The sequence below is a fragment of the Engystomops pustulosus genome, chromosome 1, assembly GCF_040894005.1.
Source record: "Engystomops pustulosus chromosome 1, aEngPut4.maternal, whole genome shotgun sequence".
Taxonomy (NCBI): domain Eukaryota; kingdom Metazoa; phylum Chordata; class Amphibia; order Anura; family Leptodactylidae; genus Engystomops; species Engystomops pustulosus.
The window spans coordinates 145,841,889-145,860,407 of NC_092411.1; the positions used below are offsets into that span (position 1 = coordinate 145,841,889).

General features: G+C 42.0%; 1 protein-coding gene across 5 annotated transcripts in view; it reads right to left on the bottom strand.

Moving 5' to 3' along the window:
- Positions 1–6,978: 6,978 nt before the first annotated feature.
- Positions 6,979–18,519, bottom strand: part of ANO8 (anoctamin 8) — a 91,567-nt gene continuing 80,026 nt past the window's right edge. For all 5 annotated transcript variants that reach the window (XM_072155643.1, XM_072155625.1, XM_072155652.1 and 2 more), the window contains 4 exons: positions 17,921–18,112; positions 15,440–15,571; positions 13,678–13,788; positions 6,979–9,758 (listed from right to left, as the gene is read on the bottom strand). In XM_072155643.1, the coding sequence (XP_072011744.1) occupies positions 9,108–9,758; positions 13,678–13,788; positions 15,440–15,571; positions 17,921–18,112 (1,086 nt within the window). In that variant the 3' untranslated portion in view covers positions 6,979–9,107. The remainder of the gene's footprint in view (positions 9,759–13,677; positions 13,789–15,439; positions 15,572–17,920; positions 18,113–18,519) is intronic.

The window sequence follows — 18,519 nt, forward strand, 5'->3', positions numbered from 1 at the left end:
AAAGTTATAAATGAGATCTCGCCGTCACATAAGATAACACTTCTTTCACAGTATGGTGATCTAATCTCTGTTTGTTTACACAGCTCTGAGATGCACGGATTAAAGGAAACCTACCATCACAGATCTACTTATTAAGGTAGATCTGGTTGCAGGTTCATCCAATCTATAGTAGGATAGCCATTGTTAGGCCTAATCCTTTAGCCCCCCCCGTATCTTTTATTTTTAATTGCCCTACTATGCAAATTTACCAAAGTTAGCCTCTTGCGATCCTCCTGCCAATCCAATCCATGTGCAGCTTCTCAAAAGTGGTTTCTCCAGCTTTGGAGCCAAGACCAGGCAGCTGCCGATTAGTTGGACCTGCCACTGGATCTACCTTAATAGGGAGATTTGTGGTGGTAGGTTTCCTTTAACCCCTTCACTTTCAGCCTGATGTTTGAATATAGTGCTCATAGCATACTACAACCAGGTAGAGAACAAGAAGGGTTAACACAGCTGTGTAACAAACAGGAGAGGGCAAAAAGACCTGTATTAAATCTGTTAGGTTTACCATAGCAACGTAGAAGTAACATTGTAACTAAGAGGCCCTTTACAACCTGTTTCTTTAAAAACTAAGGCCTCATACAGACGAATGTATGAAAACGGCCATATATCCATGTAGCATGCAGTCCCATTAATTTCAATGGAACATAAGGCCATCCATTTCAATGGAAGTATTGTGCACTGTACCATATTGTTTTCGAGATGTAAAAAAATATAGAGCATATCCTAATTTTATTTCCGTGAGAACGTATAAAATACAAGTTGCATATGGTTATGCACCATATGTAGCCATATAAACGGATCTAGTGGGAGGTGCATTCTGTCAGCCAGCCAATAGTCAACCATCCATCATTTGAAGCCCACTGTATTTAATACAGAGCCTTACGCTGTGAAGAACATGCTGTATTTATGGGCAAAATACAGCTGTATATATATTTCTTAATAAAGCACTCTCCCCCCACACAATATCAAAAATCATCTGAAATGATGGATACTCTTTAAATGGGTATTACCACAAAAACAAGTTTCTTAAATGTACTCAGGATAACAAAATAACATGTTCTCTAATTCATTGTTATTAACAAAAATACAGCATTTCACAGAAATAATTCCAATCTGTCTATCAGTCCTGGTGTACACAATTTCAGTTGCCCATAGACACGACCCAGTAACTTTTGACTTGGGGTCGGGGAAGCCATCTTGGATTTCTGTGTGACGGCCGCAGTGCTGAGATTTCTGTCTCTCTCTGCTCCCTGCACTCTAGCCCCGTCCGCTGCAGTCCAGGACGGAGCTCACAGACACGGACATCCCGCCGGCAGGAGTGTAAAGCTAAAGGCAGATAAGTTCTTTATCTGGGGAGGCACAGCAGATCTAGTGTGTTGAAGAATAGCAGAGATGCAGGAGAGCTGTCTGTCATTGTGTGCAATAGTCATCTCATCTCTTATCTGTCTCATCTCTCCATGTGTCAGATGCTAGTACACTGTTCAGAAGCTAAATGAAAGTGTAGCCTGTATCCTGATAATCTAACCACACTGTTAGCTCCCAGGACTAGAGGAATCATGAAGTGTCTGCTTAGAGAGTCCCCGTCCACGCCCTGGAATTCTAAACTGACTATTACTGAGTTACAGGCGCTAAAACAGCAATAAAACTAAAAACCATAAAATTGTGAAGTAAGGGGTTAATAATTATCTTTATTGTGTTAAGATCACTAGGGGGTTGAAATTTGAGAATTTTCTCTCATGGGAAAAAGGGGGTATCAGAGTGTAAATAATTTGGGGGCGGGCTAGCTAAAAAAGGAAAAATAAATAAAGGTGTATTTACCTCCTCCGGCGCTGCTGATGTCCCGCCCCGGTTTGTTTACAGGGTCCCATCCGACACCATCTCCCAGCACCCTACAATGCTGAGAGATAGGGACAGATGGGAGTGGCCGGCTAACAGCTCTCTGTGCGTGGCTTTTGTGCCCCTGTAAACAAACGGGCACAGATCCGACGGGCCGCGGCGCTGGACACCAGCAGCGCCAGAGGGGGTAAATACACATTTAAACATAGCCCGCGCCAAACTGGCCCTAAGTTATTTTTTAAACTCGGATAAGTCCTTTAAAGGAAATCTATCAAAATCAAGCATGATAAATCAGGCACCATAACTGTGCTAATCTTAAAAAGGAATTATTATTATTATTTGTTATCCATGGCCTCCTTCCTTCTAAAATCAACTTTAAAATGATACCGAGTCTGAAGGGCTATGGGCATGTTACAGAAGCCCTCTGCTCTGGATTCACATGCTGTTACACTGTGCAGTCCCACGTCTCAGTCTCAACCTCCATCCTGCACTTCCTGTAATCTTAGCAACAGTGAGCACATAGTGTGAGGGGGAAAGTGCTCCTTCAGAATGTGACAGTCTGTGCAGGTACAACATAGAGGGGCTCTGATAACATGCCCATAGCCCCTTTGGCTCATTTATATAAATTTAGAAGGAAGTAGGCCATGAATAACAAATATAAGAAGATTACTACAGTCGCAGAGCCTAAATCTAGGAGTAAGTGCCCCTGGTTTATCATGCATTATTCTGATGTTAAATTTCTTTTAAAGGTTTAACAAACTAAGTTTGTAAAACAACTTTTGGGAAGAGGGTGAAGTTTCTACAGTGAGGAGATTTATGGGGTATTACCATTATTTAGACCTTTCAAAGTCACTTTAAAGCTCAGTTGGTCCCTTAAAAATGTAAGATTTGGTGAATTTTATGAGAAAATTTGAGGATTTATAAAAAGAAAATCATGCCAACATAAAGCAGACATTCAGGTTATTTTGGTGGTATGAAGCAGAAAATTTCGAGTTTCAAAAATGGTGAGTTTTTCAGAATTTTCACCAGGTTTCTGTTTTTCCCATAAATAAATCCACATATTGCCCACATTTTTTAACATGAAGTACAATGTGTCACGAGAAAATAATCTCAAAATCATCTGGGTAGGTTAAAACAGTCTTGAGTTATAACTACATAAATTGACACATCAGAATTGAAGAAGGGCCTTTTCAGGAAGGTGAAAAATTACCAAGTTATGGGTTAATGTTCTGTGCCATGTACTGACAAACTGGAAAAAAAAACACCAAAAACTGAAGTTTGTTGAAATATAATTTTATTGCATTTCTGCTGATTTTTACAAAAATATGAGAAAATAAATTAAAGAAATAAATATCCCCTATCCCAGGCTGTTTTTTTAAAAGAAGGTAAGCTGAGTATGTGTTCCGGTCTCCACTATGGGATGTGTATAAAGTATATCACGCAAAGCTCTGCAGGCCTATAGTAAAGACAAGGCTTGTTATCGGATCTAGTGCTGAACTAGAAGACCAATGAAAACGTTAAATGCACCAATGCAGCAAAAAGAATATTTATGGAGGATTCGCAATTGGATATTGTTTTACCTAAATGGCTGACTTCCCTTCTTCATATAGCCATTTACCATTGGAACTGCAGCGCCACCTAGTGTCAGGTCCTTAATACTGCATCTACAATTACAAGAAAAATACAGAACAATGTACGCACATAAAGGATGTCCAAAACTCTTCAGGCTTTTCTAGTTTCTGTTTGATGTGACAGTTTTCATGAGATTGAATGTATAATACATTGCTACATTGTGGCAAGTTCATGAGTTAGTGTTCCCTAGGACCTGTGTTTACTAATAAGAAAGGACTTTTCTTGTGACTATATAATAATTATATAATAGATACACTATGAACTATGGCTTGTTACTCATCATATTCTGGGGAACTCAGTTTTATCTTGCCAGATATCATTTCACAGGATGCATCAACTTTTTATTTCACTTAAGAAGCATCAATGAAAGTCAAGTCTTTGACTAGCTCCTAGTTATGCCCTAATCATGTACTTTGCAGTCCTGTCAGAAAAAAAATCAAGCAGTATACAGTATATCCATTCATGGCAGAGACAGGGGTAGGATTTAAAGGCTCTCTACAACACCCTAAAATGTAGTATTTTAGAACAGGAGGGGCTGAGTAGATTGATATATAAATGTGTAGGAGAAAATTCTGCAGAACTTGTATTTCATTAAACTTAGTCTATTAGGCAGTCCCACTCCATTATTTTGTGTGTACACTTGTATAAGGAATGCTGCCAGTCACCAAAAAGACCAACCACTAGAATAAACCCAGAATAAGCAAGAATTCATGATGTAATGGTGATACATCTGCTCTATAACCTGCTGTGCACAGATTAAACAAAGATTTCCTCAAGGAGAAAGGGAGATCAAATAAGGGGGTAATATGTCTTCATCCTTTGGTTGTCTAATATATAATATACAGTGTAAAAACTAATTCATAAGTTACATATCTGGTGCATACTAATAATCTTTCTAGAGCATGCTGAAATACTGGCTGCTTCAGAAAATGGGGCCCCATTTTATGTGCACTGTGCTGGTAGTGATTTCCATGATACATCATACATGTTCATTAGTACACAGAGACAGTTTTGCTATAATTTACACAGGCCAGAAAGTTTTCAGTTAAATACTTTACTATAGGCCTTGTGCAGATGTGGCATTTCTGTACAAAAAGAAAGCTATATAAAAAAAGGAAAATCTTAAAAAACAAACAAACTGAAAAGATAGCCTCACTACTTTACTTGTTGGCTATGGCATTTTCAAGTACATTTGTAACTTTTCAGCTACTGCCACAAGTATATGGTACAAGTACCTGGAAATGGCTCCAAGCAGTAACAAACCATTTCAGGGATTTTCATAATGTTTTAAACATGATTTCATGTTTCCTTGCATAGATTCTATTTGAACTCTTTGAGACCTTCCAGAAAATGTGTTGGAGGCATTGCTAGTAGCATTAGGGTATCAATGTTACAGATATCAGAGGGCTTAATAAATAACAGTTGAGCTCTATGTTGATTTCTAAATCCCATATAAGTTCTGCCTTATCAACACAAGCCTGTTTATAAAGAGTGATGGAGACGGCTGTGTACAAGTATCCAAACAGGCTATGGCACAGTCACAGGTTGTGGTGATGGATGGGCATAACTGAAAGACAGATAGCACGACTTCAGGTTTCCTGATGACAGCGTGCTTCATTCATAAAGTATACCACAACTGCTGTCTGCCAGGGTCATATACCGGCCAACTCCTTAGAGGTCTACTTAAGGAAGGATTCACCCGCTAAGGAAATTAGCGACACGTGAGGTTAATCAGGGCTTTCCTCTGGACTCAAGCTCTATTGGAGACCTATAGATGGATCTTTTGGCAATATTCAGCAACAGACTATTTTTATCCTGTCTGAAAACTTGCATGTGTCCTATGTCGAGGTCTAAGGGATTCCCCTGATCTTCACATTCTTTGTATGAATAAATGCTCAATTTTTGGTGGCCTAATATTTGGTAGATGGAGCATTTATTAATGCACTATACAACTGTCCAAACAATGTGTTTTTGAGCGGCACCGTGCGTATATCAATATTCGGGTGCAGGTCTTCTTGAGAGGTCTGACAACGACCCCAAAGCATACTAGTATACAATTGAGAAGCAGCACTCCGGTATCTCTGAAGAAAGAAGTTTATTCCACCAAAAATGCTTGATAATGCCTTGATTGAATTGGCGAAACGTCGCACTTTTTTGGTGGAATAAACTTCTTTCTTCAGAGATACCGGAGTGCTGCTTCTCAATTGTATACTAGAGCACTATACAACTGTTGTAACTAATCCAAAAGCAGTTGACATTATAACTTACTGACACTGCATTGCCTTTCTATATTTATGCTGCATGGGTTAAACCACATCCCATTCACATTACCTCCTCACTGACTGCACATAGGCAAAATACGGATAAGGATTAAATATATCATCCACATTCTGCAACAGCTAGATGTTACCAGACTATCCGAATATAAAGAGCCATTCACTTTTGTATCTCTTTCGGTTCAGTCCTTCTTTAACCAAACAGGTGATCAAATGCTGCAGTTTTCCTAGAAATATTTCTGCTGCTTATTATTGCCACAGTTGTTGTACTACAGTAGTGCAATATAGGGTACAATATACCCTGTGTGTAATGCCCATGAGCGTGTTTAATACTTAGGCTTATTTCCCAACTCGCATTGTGTGCTTGCTGGAACTTCCGGCCCGAAGACTATCATGCGGAGTTCAGTTTCGGTTTGCAAGCATCGGATGTTCCAGCAAGCACACGCTGCAAGTTGCACGCATCACCCTATGATATTTCACATTTTAATACATAAAACCATAACATATTGGGTTGATGCGATACTGAAACTGATCTGTATTACACCAATATGCCCTGGAAACCTGACAATTTATAGTAGCGCCTATTCTCCCTTAGAACAATATCTGACCAAACATTTGTATCCTAGAAGGTCAAGGAGTACAAAGACCATACCACCATCAAGGCTCTCCCATTATTGTCTTATATTACATTAGTTCTGTCAATATTCTAGAAGATTTATTTTATTATGTTTTTCCCCAGACTCCTGTTTCAACATTTTAACAATTGCCAGTTTTAAATGAACCTACCAACTACGGCCTGCCAACTAATTTTTTTCTACATTTTTATTTTAAAAAATAAACTGTTTCAACATATACATGGACAGTCAGACAGATGAGGTAACAGACTAATTGTTATTAGATTTTTGGTAGGAACAGAAAAACATCAACCATCCCTAGATTATCTTTAACGTTATGTGGACACAGGAATGGCCGTAAATTGCTCTTCTCTTTCCAAAATGCACGATTATAGTGAACTTATTTAGCGTTATTGTTTATGATATTGTGTACTTTTTAGATTAAATTAATTGCAAATGACACAATTAAGATCTATATATGTATATGCATTTATTTCTGATCTGCCTTTAGGTCTATTTGTAAAATAAAGATGAAAAATTTCATTTCACTTCCACTACTCTTGAGATAGGGCACCACAATTGTTATCTGTTTTTGGGAGTATTGAGACCATGTTTCCTCTCTTCGGTGAAATGAAAATCTCTGAATGATCTAATGTATATATTTATGTACATGGACACTGTGAGATGTTCCTAATTTGTATAGTGAGGACGAATGTGAAACGGTTAACTAACACGACGGCAGATGAATGGTACAAGTTATATATGCCGTTTTTATACTTTATACAAAGACTTATCTGAGCAACTGTAATTCCTGACCCCAAACACATGCACACTTGGCTCTACTGGTGTTCTTAATAGGGGATGGGAATAAACCTAAAGGCTGACACATTTGACATGAAATTTTCATATGTGGTCTTGCAGGATCTTTTGGCCTGAAGAACTTTCTGCTTAGAGGAGAAAGTGGTGGGGGAACAACGTAATTCATATAGCCAAGGGTTACTCAAACCAAAGACGTTCCCAGACCCCTTGTAGGTGCTGCAGGCCTGGATTTGAAGTTCAATTTTCATCATCTAGCTGCTACTAACTAGATACACTCTCCAAGAAGATTCTGAACACTGTCTGCATATCTGTATGATCAAAACTGCTGACGTATTCTCTTTAAGACAAATAGGATCGTCCCAAGTTGTGTACTCATCATATGAAGCAACAGGAATGCAATTTGCATGCCACGTCTATGCCTGCAGGAGTATTACTTATGGCTCTATTCATTTAATGAACGTACAAAGCCTGTTTGGAAACATGCAGTGCACTTGCAGGAGTCTTTTGTGAATTTCGTGCTATGAAGTAATAAAAATAAAGAAGAAAAGTGTTACATATCCCGGCTTTAAGTAACCGAATGAGCCACTCAATTAATACCAATTCTATGTTCATGTATTTGTGTCTTCCTGCAGCTTGACTGGAACGGCAAACACCTACCACGACCAGAATGCTGACCTACTGCATGGTACACTCCAAGACAGAGCATTATATCACATCAATGTGGAAGCTAGACAATGTCAATGTGGAGGATATCTTGTCTCAGTGTCTGCAGACCTGTTCTTACAGAACCTACCCCACCCTTGGAAGATGAATACGTGTCACACTGTTGGGTATGCAGTATGGGACACACTGTTATGAGCACATTGTTGAGAACGGAACAGGAAGTTTTAAAAGTCAAATTCCTTCCTGTGTAAATATCTCCAGATGAATTATACAAGATTTTAATGAAAAAGTGCAGTTTGGGGGTGCAGAACATTGAACCCCTTTCATTCACTGTGCATTCCATTCACCCATCCCATGACATTCATATTTTGACATGATTAGACCTGTACATATACACATTACTTAGGATGACCATAACCGATTCATATAAAATCTCTCTGCTTCATTGTTGCTGTATTTTACTAAAATGTATATATGGTCTCTCTAGATCTTCAGGTAAGGAGTGAAGGAGGCAGCAGAGTTATTACACAGAGATGTAAAGAGGAGCGCATAATGGGTGAACTGTTGTAGAGACAGGGTTACTCCTCTCCACTGCCAGACTGGCCTGCAATAAGGCACTGCAGGGGAGGCCACCAGCTGTATTATCTCCACTGCCTTCTCCTTCCCTTTACTACTGCCATGTAGGAAGAACTTCCATCAATACCAGGAGGAAATAGACAAGTTAATGTTCTGTAACAATTTACTCTGCATCATGATACACCTCAGGTGTTGTTATTACGGGCTCAGATATGTATTGGATATATTGTTTCTGTGTTCACCATGACATCATTATGATGAGAGGACTCAATCTTTGTTTCATACTCATCAGCATCATTATCATGGTGTAACACAGTATGTCTGAATAATGAAATCCGCTTCTTTTAAATCTTGGAGGTGTATGCGGGTTATCAGCATAGCAACATAGTACAGAAAGTTCATTATCCAGTAAGGCTGAAAGAGTATAGTGATACTCAGCATCAGTATACAATGCAGCACCTTGTTTTCATAAGGTGGTACATGTGTATATAGCATATTGCACCAGTGTAGCTCATTACACAAGATGGCATCTCCAGATCATTGGAATCCTCTGTTATACGCATTTAAGACATTCTCAGAAGGGAAATCACTTCCTCAACAGCCTCCCTTCTCAACCTCTTGCAATGTTACAGGGACTGGGGCAGTAAGCTTACTGTTTATGTGCCCTCCCCTGGTCATCTGCATCCTCCACAACAGGGATGTCTTCTGAAACTCCATTAAGCTGAGACTTTCCAGGAACTGTCCCATCTGATGATGCCAATACAGCTGTTGCCCCACGAGGCTGCATCGAAATAGGTGCTCCCAAACCATTGCCTCCCATCTGGCCTTCACCTTTACTAAAATTGAAAAGCTTTCCAGGATGGAAAGGTTTGGTCGGAGAATGGGATCTTTCTGGTGCAGCCTCTCTGCGTGTTTCTGGAGATTTCAAGAACTTGAAGCTCAGGAAGCTAGGTATTTTGGTATCTCCACCTGGAGGAGACTGTGGGGATTTGGCATTGGTCCCTGACAAAAATTTGCTTTGCAGGGGTATAATTTGCTTAAGTTTGAGCACATTATTGCTGGCCAGCAGGGAGCTGGGCCTCTTCGGTTTGTCATGAGTGCCCCCACCTTGGGAACCACATGACTTAGTTTTACTTGAGTTCTTCTCATGTGTTTGTGAGTCCTGTCCAGACCTTCCTTCATCTCCCCCTCTCTCCCGTTCTTTCCGTGCATGATAATCAGCATGACGTTGTCTCTCTTCTTCCTCCCGCTTCCTGCGCTGTTGTTGTTGGTACCGGTGCTGAGCCTGACGTTCATGTTTCTGTTAAGGGGAGAAAGTAATAGTTGGTTTAGTTAAAGAACACCGTCAGTAACTCCGGCAACCATCTTTTCACCAGGGGCGTCGCTAGATCAAAAGATCCGGGGCCCGTGCCCCGGATCTTTTGTCTGGTGCCCCGGATCTCCCTGGGTCAACAGGACATCAGTCCCGCTGCCCGGGCATCTTCCCCTCTCTCACCACGATCCTTGTCCTTTGGGGCACATTACAGGGGGATCTGTGTGGGGCACATTACAGGGGGATCTGTGTGGGGCACATTACAGGGGGATCTGTGTGGGGCACATTACAGGGGGATCTGTGTGGGGCACATTACAGGGGGATCTGTGTGGGGCACATTACAGGGGGATCTGTGTGGGGCACATTACAGGGGGATCTGTGTGGGGCACATTACAGGGGGATCTGTGTGGGGCACATTACAGGGGGATCTGTGTGGGGCACATTACAGGGGGATCTGTGTGGGGCACATTACAGGGGGATCTGTGTGGGGCACATTACAGGGGGATCTGTGTGGGGCACATTACAGGGGGATCTGTGTGGGGCACATTACAGGGGGATCTGTGTGGGGCACATTACAGGGGGATGTGTGTGGGGCACATTACAGGTGGATGTGTGTGGGGCACATTACAGGTGGATCTGTGTGGGGCACATTACAGGGGGATCTGTGTGGGGCACATTACAGGGGGATCTGTGTGGGGCACATTACAGGGGGATCTGTGTGGGGCACATTACAGGGGGATCTGTGTGGGGCACATTACAGGGGGATCTGTGTGGGGCACATTACAGGGGGATCTGTGTGGGGCACATTACAGGGGGATCTGTGTGGGGCACATTACAGGGGGATGTGTGGGAGGCACATAACAGGGGGATCTATATGGGCACATTACAGGGGGATCTGTGGGAGGCACATTACAGGGGGATCTGTGTGGGGCACATTACAGGGGGATCTGTGTGGGGCACATTACAGGGGGATCTGTGTGGGGCACATTACAGGGGGATCTGTGTGGGGCACATTACAGGGGGATCTGTGTGGGGCACATTACAGGGGGATCTGTGTGGGGCACATTACAGGGGGATCTGTGTGGGGCACATTACAGGGGGATCTGTGTGGGGCACATTACAGGGGGATCTGTGTGGGGCACATTACAGGGGGATCTGTGTGGGGCACATTACAGGGGGATCTGTGTGGGGCACATTACAGGGGGATCTGTGTGGGGCACATTACAGGGGGATCTGTGTGGGGCACATTACAGGGGGATCTGTGTGGGGCACATTACAGGGGGATCTGTGTGGGGCACATTACAGGGGGATGTGTGTGGGGCACATTACAGGTGGATGTGTGTGGGGCACATTACAGGTGGATCTGTGTGGGGCACATTACAGGGGGATCTGTGTGGGGCACATTACAGGGGGATCTGTGTGGGGCACATTACAGGGGGATCTGTGTGGGGCACATTACAGGGGGATCTGTGTGGGGCACATTACAGGGGGATCTGTGTGGGGCACATTACAGGGGGATCTGTGTGGGGCACATTACAGGGGGATCTGTGTGGGGCACATTACAGGGGGATCTGTGTGGGGCACATTACAGGGGGATCTGTGTGGGGCACATTACAGGGGGATGTGTGGGAGGCACATAACAGGGGGATCTATATGGGCACATTACAGGGGGATCTGTGGGAGGCACATTACAGGGGGATCTGTGTGGGGCACATTACAGGGGGATCTGTGTGGGGCACAATACAGGGGGATCTGTGTGGGGCACATTACAGGGGGATCTGTGTGGGGCACATTACAGGGGGATCTGTGTGGGGCACATTACAGGGGGATCTGTGTGGGGCACATTACAGGGGGATCTGTGTGGGGCACATTACAGGGGGATCTGTGTGGGGCACATTACAGGGGGATGTGTGGGAGGCACATAACAGGGGGATCTGTGTGGGGCACATTACAGGTGGATGTGTGTGGGGCACATTACAGGGGGATGTGTGTGGGGCACATTACAGGGGGATCTATATGGGCACATTACAGGGGGATCTGTGGGAGGCATATTACAGGGGGATCTGTGGGAGGCATATTACAGGGGGATCTGTGTGGGGCACATTACTGGGAGCTGTGTGGGTGACATTACTGGGGGATGAGTGGGTGACATTACTTGGGGGGGTGTGGGGGACATTACTGGGAGGACTGTGTGGGGGACATTACTTGGGGGGGACATTACTGGGAGGACTATGTGGGGGACATTACTGGGAGGACTGTGTGGGGGACATTACTGGGGGCTGTGTGGAGGACATTACTGGCGGGCTGTGAGGACATTTCTTGGGGCGTGTTCACACGTGGCAGTAGGAAGGGCCTAGGTTTGCTCATACATGAGTTTCCAGTGATGGTTATGTGATGGATAAGAGCATCTGGTGTCTTGTATTTGTTTAGATCCAAACCTGTGAGCGCAGCCTTACAGCATTTTGGGAGAGTGTTAGGGGCACATCAGGACAACACTGTCAGGGTGCAGTCACACGTTGCAGTTACAACTACATCACAATCAGCTTTGAGGTGGTTTTAGGTGCAGTTTTGTTACTTTAACAAGTGAAACACATGAACTGAATGGGTGAATTTGAGATTAAAGGGGAAACCTGCTCCACAAATATCATTCACTTGTTATAATAACAAAACTGCACCTAAAACCTTCTCAAAACTGATTGTGATGCATTTGTAACTGCAACATGTGAACGCAACTACAGAGAAACAAGATTTCGGGACAATGAAGGACATAAGATGTCTGTGCGTTGAACTCCACAGGAAGGAGACGTGGTGATGCCGGGCCTAAGGGTGGCGGCACATGTGGCGTTTTGATCCAGGTTTTAGTCCGTTTTTTGAAAATGCATCCGTTTTTGTCCGTTTTTAATTAAGATAATTGGGAAAAACGGACAAAAATGAATGCGTTTTTTAACAGACTGAAAATGCTTTTGAAAAAAACGGGTTCAAAATGTCACGTGTGCCACCACCCTAAAAGTGAAGTGGACATGTCATCAGCAGTCACTGGATGTAAGTCAGGATTTCTCCTGTGTTTCTGTAGCTGTATACACCCTCAGTAAAGTTGCTATTGGCACAACCACGTGTGAGGGGGTTATGTACAAGAGGGGGCATTACTGAAAGTCTGATACAAATGCATTGGGGCCCGTGCCCAGGATCTTTTTCCACCCTAGCAACGCCCCTGCTTTTCACCCAATCATTTTGTAATCTATATATATATATGCGATAACAAAAACAAAAAAAAGCTTGTTCCAATAAAGAAAACACACTTCTTTTCCCCTGATTTGACTTTAATGTAATCTATAACCAGCTATCACGCATTTATGCAGGAGTAAAATGTTATTTCTCTTTTTAAGGGAACCTCAAGAACCCAATAAAGTTTTTTTGTCAGGTAGATAAGCAGCTTCCAGATCACATTTCACATTTCATAGACCACCATGGTGGCATTATACAGAAAATCAACTTTAAAGGGAGATGTAAATGGGTTGTATAAAGTCACACAGGGGAGAGTTTAGCAGGGCTCTGATCCCTTCAGAACGCTCCCTTTGCTGCTAATTTCATCATGCAGGAGACTTTAGGCTTCAAATGTGTCTGGATTGGGTGGCTGAACTTCAAACCTGAACGTAAAATCATGACCTGCTCATCTCTGTTCAGGAGAACCGGTTACTGATGTCCTAAAATACCAGGATATCAATTACAGCAGAAGGGCTGTTCTGAGGTGCTTCACAACATACTCGTAGTGGTTTATTGACATTTTTAGACTCATCCTTAAGATTGGTTATCAATATTTTAAGCATAGAAAACCCATTTAAACATTCCAGGACTGTCTGACAATATAGATATGAAAAGCTATAAGTTTAATAGCTTAGTTTTGTACCTTAAATGCTTCTCGCCTCTGATATTCCAACTTTGCCATCTCTTCAGCCACCCACCCAGGGATATCAGGAATCACCACATGTATAATATACTTCAGTAGCAATGCAAAATGCTGCAATGGGAAGACAATGTAACACAATAAAACAAAGTATTGACATAAAAGGTACCTGCAGATAGGCCAGATTTGTAGCAGATTTCTTACAAACTTGATTTTGTACTCATTGAACCACAGCAAAATTCGCCCTACATTTTGCAATATATCAGTTCTTTGAAGTTGAGATTAAGAGCTGAAATCTGTTGGACCAGAAGGCTTTATGGTGAACATCTTGGCACACCAGAGGGAAAACAGAAATATTATTGTCTTCTATCTACTATTGCTAAATTCCCATCAGTGAGGCCATCTAATCTCATTGTGATTAAACTTATTGGGGCAGATAGAAGGCTGCACTGTTGGGAAATGAGTGTCTTGTACACGCTCTTTCTCCTCCATTTGCATGAGTGCGGCATGTCAACAATACTTTTTTAGAGTAGAGTAGAAAAAAAATATTAAAGGGCCAGGGGCAGGACATGTGATGTGGACATGTGACGTGCGGCCATCTTCTGTCCTGTGTCTGCTCTACGCGGAGGAAATCAGTGGACTGATTAAAGGGTCAGTAGCATTTTAATTCTTCATTACAGTGTATGTCAACTCCATTTTTCTGCTAATTACATATTAGCTAATATTTTCATGATCCATTTGAACATGAATTATGCTTTATTCCTGAAATACCCCGTTAAAGGAAATCAACCTCCAAAATACATCATGATAAACCAGGGACACTTAGATCCAGGCACTGTGACTGTGGTAATTTTTTTAATATTTGTTATCCATGGCCCCCTTCCTTCTTAAATCATGTTTTATCAAATTATGCTATTATAAGAGAAGGGCTCCTTGGAGTGTTAACAGAGCCCATCCCAGCTGTAGATTCAAAGGTAGCTACACAGTCTCATCCTTACCTTTCCATTCAGCACTTCCCTCCTCCCTCAGCCTGATGTAATCTCACTGCAGCAGAGGAATGTTCATCATACAGTGGGAATGGGAAGAGCTTCTTGCACACTGTAACAGCCTGAAGGCTTACTAGCATAATTGTAAAAGTTGATTCTATAAGCAATATAAGATAATAGATAACAAATATAAGTGTCTGGATCTATGAGAAAGTGTCAGTGGTTTGATTTTGATGGTATATTTCCTTTAAGAGAAAAAAGCAGGTTACAGGAGGTAAAACCTTTTTGATCCAATCCATGCAGGAAATACAGACTGTCAATGGAATCTGGCACATCGGTGACGTAAGTTATTTTACTCGTTAAAAAACTCAGTGTTTGTTAGAGCCAGTATGCAGGAATTTGCAATACCAGTAGGGGCACTGATGCAAAAGGCTAATGGTCTACGGCAGTAATTACAGCAGGTTAACGAATGCAAAATCAACTCCAGCTAACTCTCTGCTATCTTCAGTATAGTGGGCCAGATTTACAAAAAATCTCAACCACATGCAACTAAAACCCACCATTGGTAGAACTCAAGCTCTTGCTGTGCATTATACCCATGGCTCTCATACTTCTCAATGTATCTGTGATTTCAAGTGGTGCATGCAGCAACAGCTTGGAGGGGAACGCATTACAGAATTTCCTGATCATATTTGCAGTGTCCATACCCTGAATGAAGTTTTGCAAATTCTTTCGACAGTTACAGTACACACTGGCGCTTCAAGTAGATGGTTACATACCTCTAATACAACAATAAATATGATGGCAGATTCCGGGCCCAGCCATGGAATTAATCTCTGAAGCTGCCCGCACTGTCCAATTAGGTAGCAGTTCACAATTATGGCAATGACACCCATTGCTTCCATCACATTCTACAAGACAAAGAAAAACTTTACCCCCCAAGCACATTAATTTAACAAAAGCTTTCACAGCTAGATAAACTACATAAAATATGCCAGAATTCTGGTAAAACGTCTAACCAAATGTGTAACATGCCTTGTGCCTCATTTATCAATTGTTTTAGGCACTCTGGGAGAATTTTAATGACTTTCTATAACTAACAGAAGGCTTTTATAAAAGCGGGCCTAAGGGACAAAAACGGGGTGCTTGTTTCACGGAGTGATAACACTGCCAGGGATGGGAATCCATACATCAAAGCACTGAACACCTTCCTCTGAAAACTTCAGTGACAAATTGTAATCATGATTATAGTCCTGCCCCCGGCAGCACAGTCAGCCTGGGAAACAGGAAACGGGCAGGGAACAACTATGGCCATGTCTTTTTAGCCTTAAAGGAAACGTACCACTTAGAAATGGTAGTTCTAACCCACAAATGCATCGCACCAGCTCAGGGTGTGCTGATGCCAGAGAATATTTTCATTAATTAAAGAAATTAAAGTGTTTTATACCTTGTAATACAACCCACCTTCAGCACATCATATTACGGCTCGGCATAAAATTGTGCCTCAAAATGAAGCCTCATTTTGAATGCAATTTCCTGGCATAAACTAAGCTGACAAAACCTGAGTGAAGTTGCCCCCCCCCCCCCCACCTTGTTCAAATCAAACAAAATTGGTGTCAAACGTTTGTGCTACATTTGTGCTGGTTTGTGCAGCAAAAATTTTCATTCGTGCCGCTATCGTTTTTAAGATATTAATGAGTTTCCAGAGGTCATCAGAGGTCAACCAGCCCCCCCACATTGTCCAAACCAAACAAAACTGGTGCCTAACAATTCTGCTACGTTTGTGCTGCTAAAATTTTTGTTTGTGCTGCTTTTGTTTTGAATATATGAACAAAAAATGAAAGATCAAAAGTTCAAGCAGCCCCCCCACATTAACCAAATCGAACAAAACTGGTGTCAAACGTTAGTGCTACGTTTGTGCAGTCATTTTTAATATATTCATACTTTTTTCCAGAGGTCATCAGAGTTCATTTCTTCCAAAGTACAATGTGTTTGCTAGCTGGCCCTGGTGATCAAACTAGGGAAGTGTCACTAAGTTTGTTTTTTACCAGTTCATCCTAAACACTTTTAACCTATGTAAACACCTGAACATACTGTAAAAATGATAGCGGCACAAACAAAAATTTTTGCTGCAAAAACCAGCACAAACGTAGCACTAACGTTTGACACCAGTTTTGTTTGATTTGGTTAATGTGGGGGAGGGGCTGCTTGAACTTTCATTTTCTGTTCATTTATTCAAAACAAAAGCAGCACAAACAAAAATTTAAGCAGCATAAACCAGCACAAAAGTAGCAGAATTGTTCGGCACCAGTTTGGTTTGGGCAAGGTGGGGGGGCTGGTTGACCTCTGATGACCTCTGGAAACTCTCATTAACATCTTACAAACGATAGCGGCACAAACGAAAATTTCTGCTGCGCAAACCAGCACAAACGTAGCACAAACGTTTGACACCAATTTTGTTTGATTTGAACAAGGTGGGGGGGCCAACTTCACTCAGGTGCTGACAAATGGGAGATAGACTCTTTAACTAGACAGCCTAGCATTGTGACAAATGTATCATCCAGCATAGACATGTTGATCAATCTAGGGAATATTATATGTTTAACTCTTGCCACTTTATTTTTGTAATTGAATTTTGCAGTAGTCACAGGCTACATTCAAACCTTGTATTATCCCCTTGTATTATCGCCAGGATTCTCAAAGTATTTTTACAACGAAGGGCTACAACGTATCACACTGTATGCTCATCCAAAGGAATACATTGCTAGGTCAGCTCCAGCCGCTTGCAAATTGGATCAGAAGCGAACATTGTCAGCAGCCAGAGATTTGTCGCTGCTGATATTTAGGGAGTCTCCGGAGTGCTGCAACTATCCATATTTGGACAGCTACATCATGGCAGAAACACCCAGAGTGTACGCTCGGTGGAAGCTGGGGCAGATGCCATATAGTTCATCAGTCTCTAATTGCCACTAGTGGCCTTGGCTGAGTGTATAATGCTCTTTCCAGTAGAAAGCAAAATGAAAAGATGCCATGTATACTGTGCAGAAGGAAGCAGATAGGTTGTATAATTATATGCACATGTTTAGTGAGTACCTTGGGAGTTTTCCTGACATACACCCTAAACCAGTCCAAAAAGCGTGATGTGAATGTAGCCTATGTCTTAAAACATGAACTTTCCCATTCAACAAGTAGGAAAAAGAACATCAAACCCCTTTTCTTTAGAAATCTCTCACTGCTCTCCACACCCACCAGCTCCTTACTTGCCACTGTCCTATACCATCCACACGACGTCCAAATGGTCTTTGAAGTCCACTGCACAGCTTGAATGCATCACTGCGGATTTCAATGATGTTATTAACAAGGGCACATACTGCAGCAAGGGGAAATGCAGATGAGAAGAGGACCACATAGCCAAACTGCACAAACATTTCTTGATAATCCTGGAAGGTATCCTAAGGGAAGCACATGTAGAATCTTCAGTGATCAAAAGATATCATTATTATTGTTAGTCATGTACAATTGTACCTATAATATAATAATTCCCATTCTAACATACCAGATCTATAATTAAACAGACAAAATATATGAGAAAACAGCATGATTTTTTATTTTGCAATCAGTCAAACTAAAGAAGCAATATTCAAGTTAAAGAAAGAAAGTTCTCAAATTTTAATCCCCTTACTTTACAAATTATGTTTTAGCTCCTATCACTCAGTGGTGGTCAGTGTAAAATTTCAGAGTGTGGGTGGGGATTCTCTAACCAGATACTTCATGATCCCTCTGTGCTATGAGATGCTGTGTGCTGACAATGTGCCTAGATTACCAGGGTGCAGGGTTTATCTACACTTTCAATTAGCTT